The sequence below is a fragment of the Dromiciops gliroides genome, chromosome 6 (assembly GCF_019393635.1).
Source record: "Dromiciops gliroides isolate mDroGli1 chromosome 6, mDroGli1.pri, whole genome shotgun sequence".
NCBI lineage: Eukaryota > Metazoa > Chordata > Mammalia > Microbiotheria > Microbiotheriidae > Dromiciops > Dromiciops gliroides.
In genome coordinates, this window is record NC_057866.1 from 115,745,956 (window position 1) to 115,767,035 (window position 21,080).

At 37.6% G+C, this 21,080-nt stretch overlaps 1 protein-coding gene across 1 annotated transcript; it reads left to right on the forward strand.

The window, feature by feature from the left end:
- Nucleotides 1–319: 319 nt before the first annotated feature.
- Nucleotides 320–20,132, forward strand: TMEM33 (transmembrane protein 33). Its single transcript, XM_043971576.1, has 8 exons — nt 320–459; nt 665–736; nt 5,504–5,598; nt 6,047–6,234; nt 7,694–7,761; nt 9,512–9,645; nt 13,789–13,872; nt 18,328–20,132. Exons 2-8 carry the CDS (start codon nt 692–694, stop codon nt 18,455–18,457), a joined length of 744 nt encoding a protein of 247 aa, XP_043827511.1. The 5' UTR covers nt 320–459; nt 665–691; the 3' UTR covers nt 18,458–20,132.
- Nucleotides 20,133–21,080: the final 948 nt, after the last annotated feature.

The window sequence follows — 21,080 nt, forward strand, 5'->3', positions numbered from 1 at the left end:
TCCGAGAATTTGAGTTCAAATTCCGACTCCGCCAACCGTAGGCAACTCATTAACTCCGCCTCTCGGCTTCCCTTTCCTTATCTCTAAAATGACCTCTACCAGCTCTGGATCCAAGAGCCAAAGATACATTTCCGCGACGGGGAGGCGCTAAGGTGAATCAGTTTGTCCAGGTAGGCAAATCCTACCAATGCTGCGACTTCACCCTCCCCCAGGGGGTCCCGGGCAGCGGGTCCAAAGCATGAACTACATTTCCCGTCAGGCCTTAGGCATCGCCTTGCCCCCAAACTCATCCCCGGATGTAGAGAAATCACTTCCGGGTTCCCAAGGTTCTGCGGCTGCTGAGGTTGGAGCTGCTGCCGGCTGGCCGGAGCGGAGAGCGGGCCTCCCTGGGCGCTCGGAGCCGCCTTCGCTGCTCCGCATCCCGCCGCCCGCACGAACTTAACAGTAGGCGCGGAGCAGGTAGTTCAGCACGGGCCCAGGCTGGTTGAGAGGCCCTTCCTCGAGGGCCCCCTGGGTGGCGGGCACCGCGGGGGCGGGGTAGCCGCAGGGGGTTGGGGGGGAACGCGGGGGCAGCCGCTGCACTGGGGGAGGGGGCGCGGGAGTCGGGAGGGAGCGGGCTCGGCCGCTGACTCTTGCCCCATTGCTCTTCTCTCTCCGGCCGCAGGGTCTCCCGTTCGCGTGCTTCTCCCTCATGGCGGATCCAGCCCCGAACGGCCCCCAAGGGGCGGGTGCCGTGGTAAGTGCTCGGGGTGCGGGCCGGGGCTCCTCCTAATAGGCAGGGGGACGTCCCGGGGAGTGAGGCCCGGCAGGTGCACCCCGGAAGCGTGGGAATGGGGGCTGTCATGATTGATGGAGGGCTACAGGTGGTGTTCACTGAGCTGCTGCTGCTTCCGGAATGGTCTTATCCTGGGCTTCCGAAAAGGAAGACATGGGCAGGAGGAAGAGGGGGAGGAGGGAGAAGAGGAGAGGAAGGAGATGAGAAACAGGGCAGAAGGAAGAGAGGAGGGAGGGGGGAAGAGAAAAGGAGAAAAGTAGGAGGTAGGGGCGAGAGGAGGGGAGGGGGGAGAAGAGGGGGAGGCAAAGAGGAGAAATGGGCCAGGAAAAGGAGGACGAACAGGGCAGGAGAAGAGGAGGGGGGGGAATCTAATCTGGAAAGACCATTGGGTTTAGGATAAGAGTTTCCAACCTGTGTTGGAATCCTGCTGCTGAACTTTGTGTGAACTTGAAGTTCTTTTTCTTCTTTAAACCTCACTTCTTTGAAAAGAGGGGTTTAGACTTTAAATGATCTTTATGGCCCAAAGCATAGATCCTAGGTTTAGAACTGAAAGGGATCTTTCTCATTTAGTTCAGTCCCTCACTTTACCTATGATGAGAGCCCAGAGAGGTTAAGTGCTTGGAGAAAGTTAGGACAATGGACATGGGCTTGAGAGTCAGGAAGGTCTGAGTTCAAATCCAGCAGCAGAAACTTCCTAGGTGTGTGACCTTGGGTAAGGCACTTAACCTCTGTTTGCCCCTGGAGAAGGAAATGGCAAACCACTTCAATATCTTTGTGAGAAAAGCCCATGGACAAGAAGTCCACGGGGTCATGGAGGAGTTGGACAGGACTGAATTAACAAGAACTAAAGTACAAAAAGTTATCAGTGGCCAGAATTTGAACCCAGCTGGTATGACTTCCAAATCCATTGCTTTTTGATACTGCCTATCTACTAGCAACGCTTGGCTCACTTAAAAAAAATCCACTGGTGATGGTGCTTTACTGCTTTCCTTCTCTGAGAAACATTGGATGTGAGTGATGTCTTCATTGCCTTTGGTCAACAATTCAAGGGGTGTGAAGATTAATAGAACAAAACACCTGTAGTTTGAAATAATATCCCTTTCAAAGGGGGAGAGTTTAACTGCTTAATATGAGGAATTCGTATTAAGGCCTGTGACGTTTAAAATTGAATGTGTGGTCGCCTTATTCCTGTCCCAAGTGTAGGGAAAACTAGCTAGGGTTTACTTATAAATTAGAAGCTTTAGCACCAGTTTTGGGTATTAAGCATTTATTCGTGAAAAAGAGAATACCTGGGTCAGAAAGCCAAGAAAAACCTATCTAGCCCAGTGTCCTCAATTCCTCCACTACCAGCCTGTTCCAGACAGGAACTGACAGAGTAAGCTCCCTCTGCTCCCAAGGAGAGGCAGTTCTTCTACCCTGCTTCAAGCTAATTGGCTAACATCACCCAAATCCATTGGTTCACTGGACTTGAGGGTGGTCCAGGTTTGAGGTCAGAGTCCACAGCTTCTGAGAACAATACACTCTTTTTTTTGTTTTGTTTTGTTTTGCAGGGCAATGGGGGTTAAGTGACTTGCCCAGGGTCACACAGCTAGTAAGTGTCAAGTGTCTGAGGTCGGATTTGAACTCAGGTACTCCTGAATCCAGGGCCGGTGCTTTATCCACTGCGCCACCTAGCTGCCCCAACAATACACTCTTTTTTTTTTTAATTTTTTTTTTGATGAGGCAATTGAGGTTAAGTGACTTGCCCAGGGTCACACAGCTAGTAAGTGTTAAGTGTCTGAGGTCGAATTTGAACTCAGGTACTCCTGAATCCAAGGCCGGTGCTCTATCTACTGCGCCACCCAGCTGCCCCCCAACAATACACTCTTGAGGGCTGGGCAGGTGTGGTTTCAATTGATTGAATTAATTTTAAGTAAGTTAATCAGCGAAGTCAGTCCAATCAATCCCAGCTGGGGTCTTTGGGAGTTGGCAAAGCCCATTATTTTCTTAAAGGCCATACACCAGAGTCAGTGGGCTTAATTAGGACCTAGGGCCTCTTGCTTCACCCCTCTCACTTATGTTCAATGTAATACAGGATTCTTCCAAAGTCTTATTAAAGTTTTAAGTGATTAAAACTTAAAAGCTAGGGGCAGCTAGGTGGCGCAATGGATAGAGCACCGGCCCTGGAGTCAGGAGTACCTGAGTTCAAATCCGGCCTCAGACACTTAACACTTACTAGCTGTGTGACCCTGGGCAAGTCACTTAACCCCAACTGCCTCACTAAAAAAACAAAAACAAAAAAACCCCTTAAAAGCTATAAGCTACTAGTCCCCATATAAAAAAATTAGCTTTTTTACTAACAAATCTATTATATCCTTCTGGTCCCCTCACTCCATTGGGGGAAAAAGAAAAATGATCCTTTGTAATAAATATGCATAATCAAACACATTTCCCCATTGATCACTTTCAAAAAATATCTCTGCTTCTGCACCCTGAATCCATGATATCTCTGTCAAGAGGTAAATAGCGTGCTTCATCATTAGTACTCTGGAATACTGGATGGTCATTTCATTACAGCTATCAAAGTTGGTTGTTTTACAATGTTACTGTTATTGTATAAATTGTTCTATTTCTTGCTAATTAATTCTTTATCAGTTTATACAAACCTTCAAAATTGTTAGTGCTTATAATACTGATGTTATAGCATGTGATGTTCTAGTTCTACTCGCTTTCCAGGATGGTTGGACCTCTTCACAGTTATACCATCAGTGCATCATTATGCTTGTTTGCCCACAGCTCCTCAGACACGTCATTTTCTTTTTTTGTTAGCTTTGCCAATCTGATAGGTGTGGGATGAGATATCAGAATTGCTTTAATTTGTACTTCTTAAAATTATTAGTGATATAGAGCATTTTTTCATATGACTATAAATAGCCTGCGTTACTTTCCTTGAGAACTGATTGTTCATATCTTTAGACAGATTCTCAATTGGGGAATGGCTCTTATTTTTATAAATTTGGATCGGTTCCTTACCTATCTTGAAAAAGAGAGCTGTATCAGGGAGACTTGCTGCAAATATTGTTTTTTTAAGTTAACTCTTTTAATTTTAGTTTTATTGGATATGTTTGTGCAAAAACTTTACGTAATCAGATTTGTCCATTTTATCTTCTGTGGTCCTTTTTATCTCTTATTTGGTTATTAACTTTTTTATCAATAGATTTGATAGGTATTTTTTCCCATGGTTCTCTAATTTGTTTATGATATGATCTTTTATACCTGTCGCAAATCCATTTGGAGCTTTTGTTGATATAAGCTAAGAGCTGTTGGTCTAAATCTAATTTCTTCCACACTGCTTTCCAGTTTTCCCAGCAGTTTTTGTTAAATAGTGAGTCCTTACTCAAGTATCTGGGATGGATACTTTGTGTTTATTGAGTACTAGCTTTTGATTCTTTAATTAATAGGTTCACAGTGATCTATTTTTTAATCAGTGCCCAATTGTTTTTAGGGAACTCTTTTCAAATTAGCCAAACATTTATCCCTCTCCATGTAAACCAGTAACTTAAAAAAAAATTTGTTTCAAATTAAATTGTAGCTACCCTGTAGGATATTTTAAAAAAATACTTAGAGAGGGGGCAGCTAGGTGATGCAGTGGATAAGGCACTAGCCTTGGATTCAGGAGGACCTGGGTTCAAACCCAGCCTCAGACACTTACTAGCTGTGTGACCCTGGGCAAGTCACTTAAACCCCATTGCCCTGCCAAAAAAAAAAAAAACTTAAAGAAATGGAGACTGTAAAACCACAATTAGTGTTTTAATCTTTGTACCTATTAGAGACAACTGGGTGGCATTGTAGATAGAATCTACAGAGTCAGGAAGATTTGAGTTTTATTTTTACCTCAGACAGTAGCTATGTGGTCCTGGGGAAATAACCTTTATAAGCCTCTGTTTCCTAATCAGTAAGGTGAGTAGTAATGCCCCCTTTCTAGGAGCAGCGAGGTGGTACCATGGATGGAGTCAGGAAGATCTGAGTTCATGTCCAGCTTCAGACACTAGCTGTGAGACTCCGGACACTTAACCTCTATTTGCCTCAGTTTCTGTATAATGTATAATATAATGTATAATCTGTATAATGGGGATAATAATAGCTCCTACCTCCTAGGCTTGTTGTAAGGATCAAATGAGATAGTCGTTGTAAATTGCTTAGTACAGTACCTGGCACATAGTAAGCACTATATAAATGTTAGCTATTATTATTCTTATAGGATCGTTGTGAGGATCAAATGAGAGAACAAAAGTAAATTGCTTTGCAACTTTTAAAGCACTATATGATTATTACTATTTATACTTTGGGGCTTTGTTAAAAATTGTAATCTACCATTTGCCAATGTTATTACTTATTTCTTATCTACTCAGTTTTCTCCGATTAGGTAGGATTTTTATTTTTTGTATTTTGCTAAATTTCTTGATTTTCTTACAACAATAATAATAGCATAATAGGTGTCTTTACCTACCTGAGAATCACTGTAATGAGCAATTTATTTCATCTTGATAAACCCATACAAACTTACTGAATGGTGTGTGTGTGTGTATTGAAAGACTCCTTGCAAGATTTTAACTGGTGTTCTGAAGGAAAATTTAAAGGGTAACTTTAAATCATTTTGTTTAAGAAAGATACCACTTCATCCTAACAATAGAATTTCCAGGTTTAATTTACTAAGCATTTTCTTAATTTTTTTCTTTTTAAATATAGCAATTTATGATGACCAATAAGCTGGATACAGCAATGTGGCTTTCTCGATTGTTCACAGTTTATTGCTCTGCTTTATTTGTTCTTCCTCTACTTGGGTATGTATTGTGACTGTTCTATTTTGCATATTTATTTAAGTCATGAATTTGATAAGTCTTTATTGAAGCCAACTATTTGTCAGTAATGAATTAATAAACCAATCCCTGTTCTCTAGGAGCTTAAACTCTGGTCATTTTTTAAAATAGAGGGCCATTTTGTTCTTTAATAAGAGTGAAAACTAATGTTATACAAAACTCTTAGCAAAAATGGAGCAAAGTGATGAGTTTGGGGTGTTAAAACTTACTTTTATTTAATGGGTAGAATGACTCTTTATAAAACTTGGTAGCTGATGGGCATATCTGAAGAATATGTATAAAGTATTCTCATCCATCAGTGGTAAGTAGTGGAGTTGAGTATTGTGCAATTATGATGCAATTCCCCAATGAGGAAGATTGGTGGTGGTGGTTGTTTGTGTTGTATGATAATTTCTCCTCTGGTAATTTGCAGGTTGCATGAAGCAGCCAGCTTTTATCAGCGTGCCTTGCTGGCAAATGCTCTCACCAGTGCTCTGAGGCTACACCAAAGATTGCCACACTTCCAGATAAGCAGGGCTTTCCTGGCCCAGGCTTTATTAGAAGATAGCTGTCACTACCTTTTGTATTCACTCATCTTTGTCAACTCATACCCAGTTACAAGTATCCTTGTCTACAGTTTTTACCTTGAACTTTAGCAGTATTTTCTGTATAACAGGGCTCAACAAATCCTGGAAGCTAAGTTATCATGATGATTCCTAATCAATAAGCATTAATTTCACCTAGTATTTCCCATAGTCATAGTAAAATGTGAACGTATGAATTTATGAGATATAACTCATGTGTTAGATATTTTGAACATTCAAGTTGGTGCTAGTTCTGTCTGGGGTTCTGAAGAATTAGATATCTGTGGTACTAGATGGGGCTTCTTGGCTCTGCCTTTTCCTCCTGACAGCTGACTTGTTCCAAGGAAGGTGCATCCTTAGGGGCTGCTCCTAGCCCATGTCCTCCCCTGGCACAGACCCCTAAATGGGGTCATGGAGAGTCAGCCTTGACTAAACAACGCAAAAGAATGAAAGTTAGACCACATAAGACAAAATCTTGGACAAAAAATAAAGACAGCTAGGTAGCTCAGGGGCTAAAGCCAAGGACCTGCAGTGAAGACTAATCCTAAGTTTAAATCTAACTTCAGACATTTAATAACTTCGTGACCCCAACATGGAATCATGGACAGTTGGACATGATTGAACAACAATAAATACTAGCATAGTATAATCTATGTTAGAACAGTATTTTATTTGCTTAGAAATCTGTGGTAAGGGTGAATTAGAAGTTTGACTAGGTGTATTTCTTCATGCCAGTCATTAAGTTGGTTGATATGCAAAGAGTTCCTGTGATTTTTATTTTTGTTCACATTATGTTCCATTTCTTTGTGGTTTGGGCTAGCCAAATTATTCTTGAGGTCAACTAGGTTTGAAACCTGTTGCTGCTGTTCAGTCATTTTTAGTCTCACTCTTGGTGACCACATGTGGGGTTTTCTTGGCAAAGACACTTGAGTGGTTTGCCATCTCCTTCTCCAGCTTGTTTTACAGACAAGGAAACTGAGGCAAATAGGGATAAGTGACTTTCTAGGGGTCAGGTCACACAGCTAGTAAGTGTTTGAGGTCAGATTTGAAGTCAGGAAGAGGAGTCTTCCTGATTCCAGGCCCGACACTATCCGCTGTGACACTTAGCTGTACTCTATACTGAAACCATCCTTAGAAAAGTCTTTTAAGGCATTCAAGGAAGTATATTTCATTGTATTGATGATTGGAGACTAAGAAAACTTTGTTCATTATGTACATTAGTTCTCTTGACATAAATATGATCTTAGGAGAATGATGATATATGCTATTAATCTTTCCTTTTTACTAATGTTAGTGTTTAATTTAGTTACTAAAAAAGATTAAACAATACCAGTGTACACAAATTTTGGATAATCTAAATTTGTATTTCTCTATTCGTTTCCATTTTTTTTCCTTTGGCTCTGGATAGGATGATTATTTGAATATGGTTGACTGAAGTAAAATTGTCTTAAAGTATTTGATGAATCTTAAATATTCTCCTTAATTCCTTGCTTCAGTGAGTATATTTCCAGTCTTGTTATTCTCCTTACTTCATGCTGCTACATATACAAAAAAGGTTCTTGATGTGAGTATGATACTTGACAAATTTAAAAAAATCTTACCTTATGGTTAATTATTTTATATGTGAGAATACTAAGGCATTTTGGCAATTGGGGTAGCAAGCACGCTTCTCTACTCCTATCTATATCTATTACTAAATTATGTGATAATTTAATGGTTTTAGTTTTTTGTCTTTTTATGATTGTTGTTGAAGAAAAAAATGACTTCCAAAACTGTATGATCTTTGTTTTATAATCCTAGTTTCTTTGAACCCTTATTCTGCTCCTTTATGCTGGATGGTCAGGGTTCTTTACACATTGACCTTTAGGCCTGCTTCTCTCTCTTGTTTTTTTCTTATTGGTGGAAGATGATATAAACCTTGCATTTTTATGCCCGACTATTTTAAGGCATAAATACTCTAAAACGAACAGGGATCTGATTTCCATATTGTGCTGGAATTTTTTCCTATTTTTATGGTCACTATGGTTCCACAAAAAAGTATGGTGATTGCACTAGGTAATTTCCTAGTCTGCACAGTTTTTGTTATTATTCTAAATCTGGTTCTGTGATTTAATTGATGTCAGGAATACCCAGTGTAGAAACTTCCTTCACTAATAAACTCTGAATCTATTTGTAAGTTGAATCTTAGAGCCTTATTATATTGGTGCACTGAGCGGCTAAGTGACTTGTTCCTGATCACTGAGTATGTGTCAGAGCCAGGATTTGAACCTTAAGTTATATAAATATGAGGCATTCTTATTTACACACTTGACTAGCAAAATAGTCACATTTTTAACCTATATAACATCATGTGGTGATCTTAATATGGTAAAGGAAAACATTAGGGGAACACAGAATCAAATAAAAAACATTAATGTTTAAAAAATATTTTGGGAAGTTGACATCTTTTTGTTTAACTTTGGGGGGGGGGGGGAACAGTGAGGGTTGTGACTTGCCCAGGATCATACAACCAGTAAGTGTCAAGTGTCTGAGGCTGGGTTTGAACTCAGGTCCTCCTGAATCCAGGGTCAGTGCTTTATCCACTGCACCACCTAGCTGCCCCATGGTTAACTTTTAAAATATATAAAATGTCCTTAAATCACAATAAAACCTACAAGTACAGGTTCTTTTAGAAGTTGTTTATTTTGAGGGTAATGGGCATTATTGGATAGTTATGGGTTATGGACCTAAATAAAATTGTCTTGAATAAAAACACACATTTTAAGTAAGCCTCTTTCTGGCATTACCAATTGTTATTTTATACTAAAATTATTGGCAAGTATAAGATACCTCTCTATGTGGTTGGTATCTGTTTATATATTTTTAAAATTTTTGTTGGTAATTTTTCATTTTTTATACCCTATTATTTTCCAATATGCTGCTGCTCTTACAGACTCTTCGTTACAGAAGAGTTAAGCAAAACAAGACATCACAGTGACTTTAAATGACATCCTGTCTAACAACCTGCACCTGTGGTTTACGAGCTCCATCCTAAGAATAGGAATGTATATAGTTCATCTCTAGTTCTCTGGAAACAAGATTAGATATTATATGTAATCTGAATTCTGATTTCTTTTAGAGGTGTTTTCCTTCACATTATTGAGACATTTGTGACTTGTGTTGCCTTGGTTCTACTTTCTTTGTATTAGTCCATCCAAATCTTTGGTTTTATTTTTTTGCTGCACATGGCATTTTACTATCTAAGGTAAGAAAAGAACTGGAAGATCAAATAACATTTTATTGTTTCTAATGCAATTTGTTTTTCTTTTTTTAAGGCAAGAGGTTCAAATAGTTTGCCTCTACTGAGATCTATTTTGGAAAAATTAAATGCTAATCAACAGAACATTCTGAAATTTATCGCATGTAATGAAATTTTCTTGATGCCTGCTACAGTTTTTATGCTTCTCAGGTAAAAATACAAGTATTTATTTCACTTGATGCATTATTTTTAGGTTAATGATATTTACGATATTAGGCTAATGATATTAAGTGATATGTTACTGTTAGCCTCAGTGAACAAATGCTTATACCCATCATGCATCAGCTGCTGTGCTAGGTGCTTGGGATACAAAGACAAAAATAAAGTGGTCTCTGCCCTGGATGAACTTATATCCCTTGTGCACCTGTGAGGTATCTTCTTTTTCATTCCTATTGGTTAACTTCTGAGGGAGAGGGGGTGAGAGGGAGAGAGGTTGAGAGATTTCATGGTTCATTGTCTTGCTCTTCTTGGAGCCAGTATATTTTTCATGGTGTAATATAAGCCCATTTGTTATTCTTTTTCCTCTAAGGGTAGAAATGCTATTCACTATTACCTGCCTATTTGTTATCCTTTCATTTTCCTGAAAACTTTATTTCTCCTTCAGTCTCTTTCAAACCAAGTGCTAAGCCAGGAAGCACCCTGGATTGGAAGTTGGCAAACTGGGGTTCTAGTGCATTTCTGCCACTTACTAGCTGTGACTTCAGGCAAATCTTTTCATGAATTTAAGTAATTTCATTCACTCATTATTAATGAGTATTATATGCAAAGGTCAAAGTCACAACGTTGTCAGTGGTGAAGCCTTCTACTATTTCTTTAGCCTGTTTTCAATTCAGTTCAACAAGCATTTGCTTGTATATTCTGAAGACAAGGTCCCTTATCCAGAGGAATTTAAGATTATGTCTTCCTGTTCCTTAGATTTCCTAATTTCTAGGCTCAGTTGCTTTTTTCTGTGAGTTGTTTCATTTGTTTAACTGTGTACAAGTTGTAATGAAATTAGTTTAGCTTGTGCCTATGTCACATTTCCAAATCCAAAATATCTTTTGCTTAATAAATAGCAGAATTTAAAATGGTCCTTGTAGCAGTTCAACTTTAAATAGTTAAAACATCTTTTTTAATCTCACATAAAGTGAAAAGATGCTCTACTAACCTGTCTCTCTTGCTTATGGACTGTTATTTTCTTCCTATATCATAGGAGGGGGGAAGGAAAGGGAATAAGTACTTATTCAACACCTACTATGTGCTAGGTGCTGTGCTAAGCACTTTACAAATATCTCATCTCATTGCTATCATACCTCTTAATGAGAAGAATTTATGCTGAGTGGTTTTAATTAAGAAGATAATATTCAGCCCATTAACTGAAGGACAAGCTAACCAGTATGTTTCCTTGACCATGCTGGTCAAACACACTTAAAGATACAGAGAAAACAAGATTGCACTGCTTTTTCTTTGGTGTCTGTAAAAACACTATTTGATTTAGCATGGTAAAACACCATCTTATAGTCTCATTCAAAGGGTGTGTGTGTAAGTTACATACATACACACATACATATGAACATACATACATACACATACTACCATAGTGATGGGCATTACGCTAGTAATATTTACCTTTGAAAATTTGATGGATCTGTGATCTTTTCGATTTAGGTCTTCCCTCCAAAATTGCAGATTGCAGTCCATTCATACTTTTTCTTTTTTGGTCATTCTTGTCCGTGTCTTCCTCTAAATCTACCACTCAGTATCCAGGATGTATTCATCAAACATATTGGAAACATTATAGATCTGGTTATTATATAGATGTTACTGGTAAAGCATGTAAGCTATCTGCTTTTCTCTCTCTTGATATATGATTTGCCCACTTCCTATTCCAGTCCACATCTCTGATCTCTTTTATACTGCTTCTTGCATTCAGTTCTTTGTTGATAGTATGCTATAGTCTGCTTAGAACCACTTCATGTTGGGGGCAGCTAGGTGGCACAGTGGATAAAGCACCAGCCCTGGATTCAGGAGGACCCGAGTTCAAATTTTACCTCAGACACTTGACACTTACTAGCTGTGTGACCCTGGGCAAGTCACTTAACCTTCATTGTCCTGTAAAAAAAATAAAAACAACAACAAAAAAGAACTACTTTATGTCTCTACTTTGTTCTGGTTAGGAGGGAATACCCACATCAGTGCCCAGTTATTTCCTGCATAGACAGTTTCTTTATTTTATGGTGTTATTCAGTGATTGCCATGTCCAGCATCTGCAGAAAGTATTCATAATATAGAGGCATAAGCTTTCCTGTGTGGTCTATGGGACTTTGCCTTCCCTCAGTTTTCCATTGCTTGTCTTTTTTCTTTTTTTAAAATAAGATACTAATTTATTATTTTATTTTTTTGGTGGGGTAGTGAGGGTTAAGTGACTTGCCAAGGGTCACACAGCTAGTAAGAGTCAAGTGTCTGAGGTCAGATTTGAACTCAGGTCCTTCTGAATCCAGGGCCGGAATCCACTGTGCCACCTAGCTGCCCCCTTTCCATTGTTTTTCATGATCTTCCCCTACATCTTTCTTTGGCTGTTACTAAGTATTATAGTGTAGGTTGATTTATATAATTTGTAGTTTAGAGAGATCTCTGTAAAATTTCTCTACCTCTTCATCCTTTGCAATAGATGTTGATGTGTGCATAAGTTCGTTATTTTTGCAGTAACATTTTTGCTCATGTTCTTCATAAGTATTGTAATATCAGATGGCCAAGTATCTCATGAAATGATGTTTCTGGCTGTCTTGAATGCATGACAACCAATTCCACCAACTCTTTTATTTGCCCCCTCCAAGGCAAATAGGTGTGAACTCTCTTCCCTGTTTAGCCATGATGTATTTCAGTTCCTGGGGTAGTATGTCAACTTGTTGGTCACTGGACAAAGATCTCACATTTAGGGTGCCAATAATTAAACTAGTATTTAGATGGTTAAAAAGCCAGTAATTTTTACAGAGGAAAATTAATTTGTTATGTAGCTCATAGTCTCATAGTGAACAAATGAGATTATAACCAGTTACCAATAAAAAACATTAATGTTTGTTTTTAAACATTATTTAAAGTATTAATCTCTATTTATTTGACATTGTATGAAGTCATTTATAGTTCTTATTTCTCTCTACCACATTAGCAAAATTTGAAGCTAGTGTTAAAATAATCTTTATTGTTACAGTGTGGCATGGTAAAAGGAGCTTGTAGTCAAAGGACTTAGGGTACAAGCTTGACTTTTCAACTTCTACTTTTCTGACTTTGACCAAATCACTTTAAGTCTTGGGGCCTTCATTTTATTATATGAAAAATGAGGGGATTGGATTAAATTAACTGTAAGCTCCCTTCCATTTCTAAATTTGTAGTGCTTTGACTTTACATTTGATAGCAAAGTAACACTCAAAGTTCAGTATTTGAAAATAAATGTAAACATTTGTTTTAATCATTACACATCTATAACCACAGTTTTAAAACAGATAAATTAATTGGCAGAAGCTTCTAGTTGCTGTGAAACCATATGTACATGTCGTAAGTTTTATCCATATAAATTCTTAATGGGACTTTTTTGGGCTTGCATGTATCTGAACATCATTCTTTTTTGATGGACATGCAAGATTTTGTTAAAGATGTGTGTGTGTGTGTGTGTATATTATAGGGGGGAGGGAGGGGGCTAATATGGAAATGTTTTACATGATTTCACACCTATAGTCTATATTATATTGCCCAAAGGTAAGAGAGGTGTAGAAAGGAGGGGGAGAATTTGGAAATCAACATTTTTTTAAATGAATGTTAAAATTTTTTTATATGCAATTGGGAAATATTTACTGAAATAAAAAAGATTTTTTCTAAAAAGATACATATCTATATTTATATCTATCTTTAGATATAGATATATGGAGAGTTTAGTATTAGTTGGTATTAGTTGATAGAAAGCTGGTCTCCAGTCAGGAAAAAACAAGTTCAAGTCCTTCCTTGGACACATCCTGACTCTGTGACTTAGAATAGTCATTTTACTTCTCACTGTCCTAGGCAATTCTCTAAGAAGCTGAGTTGAAGAGAAAGAGCCGACCTATTTTGGTAAAGGAAGCTTTTTCCTGCAGTGATTAAATTATGAGTCTGGTTTAAAGAAAAAGAAAAAAAAAGTGCTCACATTTTTCTCTTTTGTCCCAATTCTCCAATCAGAATATGTTAGAGTATGAGAATACAGTGAAATGTTTAATGATGAAATAGAGTGAAATTAATCATACTATATATTCATTACATATGTTTTTTGTTATTTTATTTTAGTGGTCAAGGAAGCTTGCTTCAGCCTTTCATATACTACAGATTTCTTACTCTGCGATACTCCTCCCGAAGAAATCCCTATTGTCGGTAAGCTTACATCTTCCAAAGATTTGAATCTACCCTTAGGGAAGAAAGTCACCATAATCATTACCTTTATAAATTCACTCTGATTTAATATATAGCTACCCTGTTAAAATTTAGAAATGGTTGAAATTTATTCTTAAATTGTAGAAAAAATTAATTGTTTTGCAGGTATGACTTGCCACTTAATATTTTTTACAGTCAGAGTGCCATAAATGTCCTCCAGTGGCTCATCCTGTTGTGTGGGAGGCCCTAGATTCTTTTTTTTTTCTGCATTAGTCATGTTGTAAAAGAAGAATCAGAACAAAAGGGGAAAACCTCAAAAAACAAAAAAAGTAGAAACAGTATGGTTCAATCTGCATCCAGATTCCACAGTTCTTTTTCTGGATGTGGAGAACATTTTCCTTCATGAGTCCTTTGGAATTGTCTTGGATCATTGTATTGCTGAGAAGAGTTAAGTCTATCACAGTTGATCATTGCACAATGTTGCTGTTACTGTGTACAATGTTCTGGTTCTGCTCACTTCATTCAGCATCAGTCCACTTGAGTCTTTCCAGGTTTTTCTGAAACCATCTTGCTCATCATTTCTTATAGCACAATAGTATTCCATTACTTTTATATACCACAACTTGTTCAGCCATTCCCCAATTGATGGGCATCCCCTCCAAAGACCCTGGATTCTTGATGGCTCTGTCTCAGGAGCGCAAGTTCTGACTGATTCTTCCAAACTTGAAAAGCTTTGTGTACAAGTCTTGTAGTGAATTACGTTCCTGTTGCTGGTTGGCCAGCTAGGTTTAGAGAAGCTCATCAATAGGCAGTAGGTTGTCATGGGATGAATTTTTTTTGGCCACAGGAACTGACAAAGACTCTGCTAAGCTGTGTTAGTAAAGGTGCACCCACACACTCTAGTGGTCAAATTAGGCGTCCTGTGGAGGGCTGAAGTGTCACATTTGTTCTAGTCTGAATTCAAAGGAACAAATGTAAATCTGTGTATCCACCATGTGAAAGAACCTGGGCTATGGCACAAGGATGATGAGACAGTTCTCAGTTTTAGGGGTCTCACAGTATAATTGTACACATAAGGCATCCATATGAAAAGTAAGCTAACTGTGTTGTAGAGAAACTGCTCAGTACAATGTGAGGGACGAATAGTACAATTACTAACGGAGCTAAGAGAGGAGATGGTGGGCCCTAGAATGGGGGGGGGGCACTTCCAAAAGGAGGACCCCAGGATATGCAGAATTTAGATGGGGGGAGAAAAGAAAACATTTGAAGGGAAGGGAAATAATATGATAAGATGGAGGGAGAAGACGAGATTTGTTTAGGAGGGCAGCAGGGAGACCTTCTGTAGAGGGTTCAGGAAGGGTAGGTTGGGCTCAGACCTTGTGAGAGTCCTAAATGTCAAGCTAAGAAGTTCAGGCTTTATCCTGTGGGTATTTAGGATCTTTTTAAGGAATCTGGAAAGGGATGTGAGTTTGGGGTGGCAAGAACCTAGTTATTAGATGGTGAATAAGTATTAAGCCCAGCTCTACCAATTTGTATGGTCTGAATAGTACCCCCCCCCCTCCAGTGTATGAAGTCCTAGTGGTGAGACAGCACGTTCCCTTAGCATGGAAATAACATACTTGCACATATTTAATGTGCTCTTGGTTTTATTTTTATATAGCAAATCTGCAAGGAGACCCGTTCTACAACAGGTTACAGGCTTTCTTTGGTCTCTCTACACAGGCTTGTTTGGCTTCCCTACAGGGGATGTTTCTGATGTGTGCAACAACCTGCTAATGGAGAGCAGAGAGTGTTAGTGGACAGTTACTGTGCACTGGCTGTCTCAATCTCTCTTCTTCTATACCCTTGTTCAGTTTGAGGGTGAAGGGCTATGTTTTCTTCTCTTCTAATCTGTATTTTGAGGCCTTTGATTAAAAAAGATTAAGAGGCATTACACCTGGCTTGTGCTTAGCTTAGTAGCCTCTTGCCTGCTTATCACTCATAGTGTACACTGAGATAAGCCTTGCTGGGCCATTATCTCTATGCACATAGAACTTTACAGAGCTCACAAACATGATAAGCGGGTAAAAAGTATTTGAGTGTATTTCACACAGTGGTGTGTGTGTATGTATATATATACACACATATGTATACATATATATATATACACACATATGTATACATATATATATATATATATATATATATATATATATATATATATATATATATATGTTTTCTCTCTTTATAGGAAGCATGTGCTTGCAGTTGTACCACACATATGATCCAAATTCACTGTACAACTTCCTTAATCATACATCTGAGTTTTGTGGGGGGGACCTAGAGTCCCAGGAAGACTTGAGTTCAAATCTAACCTCAGACACTTATTAGCTATGTGTTATTTAAAATATTGTAGGACTAGCTAGGGTTTCTAAAAATATCGCTACTTATAAATTAAAGGCTATTGCAGCAGTTTGTGCAGTAAGCATTTATTATTAAGATCACATATTAAAGTATTGACCATGTGTCTGCCTGACTTTCCCATTAATTACATACCTACTATGGAGAGAGTAAGAATCCCAGGAAGGGGACCTGGCCTCAGACACTTGACACTAACTAGCTGTGTGACCCTGGGCAAGTCACTTAACCTGGTTTGCCAGGAAGGACAGAAGGAAGGAAGGGAAAAGAAAAAAAAAAACCACCCAGAATTGAATCAAACAGTGTTTTATTCAAGGACAGCAATGAGGCCAATGTGACTAGATGAAAAGAGTAAATGTTAGGTAGAAAGGGAGACGTTTTCACAAAAATTTATTTCTAGGTAAACTTTAAGTATGTTTATTAGTAGTAGATATTAGCTAATATTCCTTTAGCTCAGGTCTTATTAGTCTTTTTCATTCCATTATATAACCAATAATTTTTTTGGCTCTGTCTAAATGTATCTGGGACCGGATTTAAACTCAGATCGTCCTAACTCCAGGGCTGGTGCTGTATCCACTGTGCCACCTAGCCGCCCATCTGGGCATTTTCATTGGTGGTCTCTCCCTTTTCTGCCTCCTGTCTTCTCTGGCTTCCTTCAGATTCCAGCTAAAATCTCACCTTCTACAAGAAGTCTTTCACAGTCCCTCTTAATGCTCTGTTTATTAACTCACATTTATTCTGTCTAGATCTTGTTTGTAAGTAGTGGTTTGCTTATTTCCTCTTATTAGAATGAGCTTCTTGAGAGCAAGTACTGCTTTTCTTTATGTCCCAGTGTCTAGCACATAGTTGATGTTTAACAACAACTGGCTGGCTGACTGACTGTACTGACTTGAGTGAATCTTTGGAGAATCAAGAGGACCCTTTCCCTTTCCTCAAGATCAGGCACAGTCTTTGTGGCTCACAGCATTATCCCAAGGGAAGTCTGACAGTTTCCACTGGACCTTGTGCCTCTGCTGGCTCCAGCCTCTATTGGTGGTATTTCACTTGGGTCAGAGCTCTGCATCTCTCCATCATTCTTCCTTCTTTATTTTCTCCTCTATTCTGCCTGGCTCCTTCATTCCCTATGCTTCTTCCCTTCAGACCTACATATGGCTTGTAAAAGCCAAAAGACCCTTCACAGCACATGAGAGGCTGGATAAGGAGGGATAGAAAGAAATCTTCTCAACTTACATGTCCACTCTAGCCCACATCTTTGCTGTAATATATAATGGGTCAGGAGGAATCAAAGATGACTGTACACGTACTGACCAATGACACATAAGGTAGTTTCCTAAATAGACTTTAAAATTTGAACAGTTTGCACAATTTGAAATTAAGCAAATGAGATAGGCTGCAGTTAATTGATTCTGCTATTGACATGTTACAAAGCACATTGCATATATTATTTTATTTGAGATAATCCTGTGAAAGGTGCTTATAAGTATTATACACATTTGCAGATATAAAACTGAGTGATTTTCTGGCTAGTAAAGTGTCAGAGGCCACTCTAGGCCTTCCAAACTCCTATATTCTTGTCTACTCTTTTGTTGCCACTTTAATGTTCACTGAGGAAATATGTTGGACTAGATAGAAGATGCCTTTAATTTTTATGGGGGGAAAGCAATAAAGTAAATCTTAAAAGGAATTTTTTAACCCACTCATTAGCAACTCTTGAAATGATGTTCTCTAAAGACCAAAAATTCATAGAAATGATACCATTTGAATAGAAAACCTGAATGATCTTTTGCTTTGCTTTTCTTCCTCATGGTTTCCTTTACCCCTTTATATTCAGGAACATTAGATGCTTTTAATTCAGCCTTTCCCAGGGATATAAGAAGCTTTGATTCTGAGAATTTTAGTAATATATTGTTTTGTTATTGTGTTGCCCCTAGAATGCATTCAAGTAACTTTACTGCTGAAGGGAATTTTAATAATTGGAAATTTCCTTTTAGTTTCTCCTTGCTAGAACAACGTTGCTTTGTGTTTATATTTCTGAAAGAAAATCATCTTATCTTTCAGGACCTTATTTAATGAACTGAGGATTGTTGTTGAACACCTAATAATGAAACCTGCATGTCCACTATTTGTGAGAAGACTGTGTCTCCAGAGCATTGCTTTTATAAGCAGATTGGCACCAACAGTTGCATAATTTAACATTCAGTTAAATTATATGTAACACGAACATTGTAAGCAGTTGGTACTTCTGCAAGTGATTGTAAATGGCAGGTATTACACTGATTTTGGTCCCGGTTGTGTAATTTCTCCCTATATAAATGTTTGATTCTGTCGTGTGTTAAATCAAGTCTTTTCAGTTTCTGAGAAAATGTTATTGTGCTCATGGTGTAAGTAGGTTTGCATCTTATAAGCAAAAGTCTATTAAACAAAAGACAAAATAGTTAAAAACAACCATGCCTAACATCACCAATTACTTAAATTTCTTAACCCTCCCTAAACAAAAAGTTACTAAATGTCTCTCATGCCAGCACATGTTCACTATACTTTGCATGTGGTACAAGCCCCTGATTTAGTCCCACGCTTAATATTTGTGGATGTGTTGAGACAGTATTCTTTTTTCCATTTGATAATTTCAGTCAAATCATTTTAACAGAAGTGGTAGAACTGCATATGTTTTAAACCCTCATCTGAAAAAGCAAACTGATTCTATACTGTTTTATGGAATAAATTTATTTAACCCGCAATTTAGAAGAGAACTTTGTCATTACTTTAATGGCTAGCCCTTCTTTGTCTTGTTAATAACTTGTGTAATTTTGACTATAAAAAGCTCATCCAGTAGCCTCGTTGTGTGGTTGTAAAGTCATTTCAATCACATGACCATTTTGGACAGAGGTCAATAGGTATATTGCAAGGTGCAATCTTTCATTCACTTGATCCTTTGATTAGAATTTGTGAAAGAATTTGAATAGGTTAGGATTCTAAAACTAAAACAAAATCTTGTTCCTCTTTCTTAATACATGTGGTGACATTTAAGGTATTATCTTTATAGAATCTCATAATCTAGATTCTAAACTGCCAATTTTCTTGGTTTCTTAGGCTTGAATTTACATAAAAGATTGCAGCTGTTGAGATACCACATGAAATAAATGCCTTTAGCTGAAGATTAATTGTAAGCTCAAGTGACTATACTTGGTGACTTATTCTGATAATAATGAAGTGTATGCCATATAGATTTTATGTTCATCCAGCAAACCTGATTAAAAAGTTACACGAGAAAGTTTATATATAAGGTAACTGGTGAAAAAAATACAGTATGTATCCTTTCTCTGTAATAGGTAAATTTTGGAGAGTTGGATACAGTATATAACTGTGACTTTATTTGTATAAATTGTTAAATCCTGTTCATTGAGCCTCACTGAATTCCTTTATAAAACTCATTCTGATTTTTATTACTGTTGCATGATTGGAAAATATTTAAAGTATTGCAAAACTTCAGTGGTCCAAAGTAAGGGATATTAGTTCTTTGTAACTAGTTTTTTTACATGTGCATGTAATTTAGACTTCATCAAAATACATTCTTTAGTAACTTGTCAGTAACCATCAGTTGTCCATAACTTTTTGCTCAGCCTGCAGGCATAGAGGCGATGTTTTAAAAGTGGACTAGTATAATTCTGTTTGATTGCTTTTATTTTGAGTGAGCTCGCTTTAATCAACTATTTATGGAACAATTATCCACTGAGTTGGAGAAGCAACTGCATAACACACAACTGATTTTTTTTGTGGCTTTCCTTATCATCACTGTATCTGTAATCTGATGGTTTTATAACTAAAATTTCTATAGCAATAAAGTGAATGTAAAATTAAATTAACCGGTATGTTCCTTTTTGTTTTTTTGTTTTTTTGGTGAGGCAATTGGGGTTAAGTGACTTGCCCAGGTTCACACAGCTAGTAAATGTTAAGTGCCTGAGGCTGGCTTTGAACTCAGGTCCTCCTGAATCCAGGGCCAGTACTCTATCCACTGCGCCACCTAGCTGCCCCTGGTATGTTCCTTTTTAACTAAGAATTTTCTTATTTTTCTGGAAAAAATTTTCTTCCTTAGATCAAGAATTTTTGACAAGACAAGATAGATTATTTAAAATCCATGAATAATTTTATTATTAGTGTGTTTCATTTCTACCATGGAACATACTTCTCATGAGCTATAACTTAAATTCAGTTTAAAACAGGTACCCTTAGTTCTTTATTTTGAAGATTATTGATCAGAAATAATGGGAAAAGTAGGAAGTAATTTCTGTTGTTCATAAAGACAATTATAAAACTAAAACTAGAAGTGTTGGGTGTTTGTTTAAAGTAGCCCAATGATTGTCAGACACAGTGGTTACTACAGTCAGTTGTATCTCTTGTATTTGGCTAAATAGAAATCCATATTTGTTTTTAAACCTTATTTTCATTTATAGATAACTATCTTAAACTTCTAGAAAGTAAGTATAATACTAATAACAGCTCAGAATGTTAATTTGCATAAAATATCTTTTATCTTCCTTTTAATCACTAAATTTTTATTGGCCTAAAGGACTGCCTATGAGCAACCAACAGAGAGTTTCTTCTCTAGGGAAAGGTGCTTTGTAGAGACTTTAAATATGAGTAAATTCTGATTTTGCCAGCAGTCCCACAGACAGATTTTACCTAATAGCTCTCCATGAAATAATTTCTTTTTTTTCTTTTTTTGTTGTTGTTGTTGGGTGGTGGTTGTTTGGTTTTTTTTGTTTTTTGTTTTTGGGGTTTTGGGTTTTTTGCAGGGCAATGAGGGTTAAGTG

Bases quoted from the DNA above. Each gene is read 5' to 3' on its own strand.
- TMEM33 (XM_043971576.1), top strand. From the start codon at position 692: ATGGCGGATCCAGCCCCGAACGGCCCCCAAGGGGCGGGTGCCGTG. The intron at 9,646-13,788 runs GTAAAAATACAA...ATTTTATTTTAG, and splicing joins ACAGTTTTTATGCTTCTCAG to TGGTCAAGGAAGCTTGCTTC. The intron at 13,873-18,327 runs GTAAGCTTACAT...CTTATCTTTCAG, and splicing joins CGAAGAAATCCCTATTGTCG to GACCTTATTTAATGAACTGA.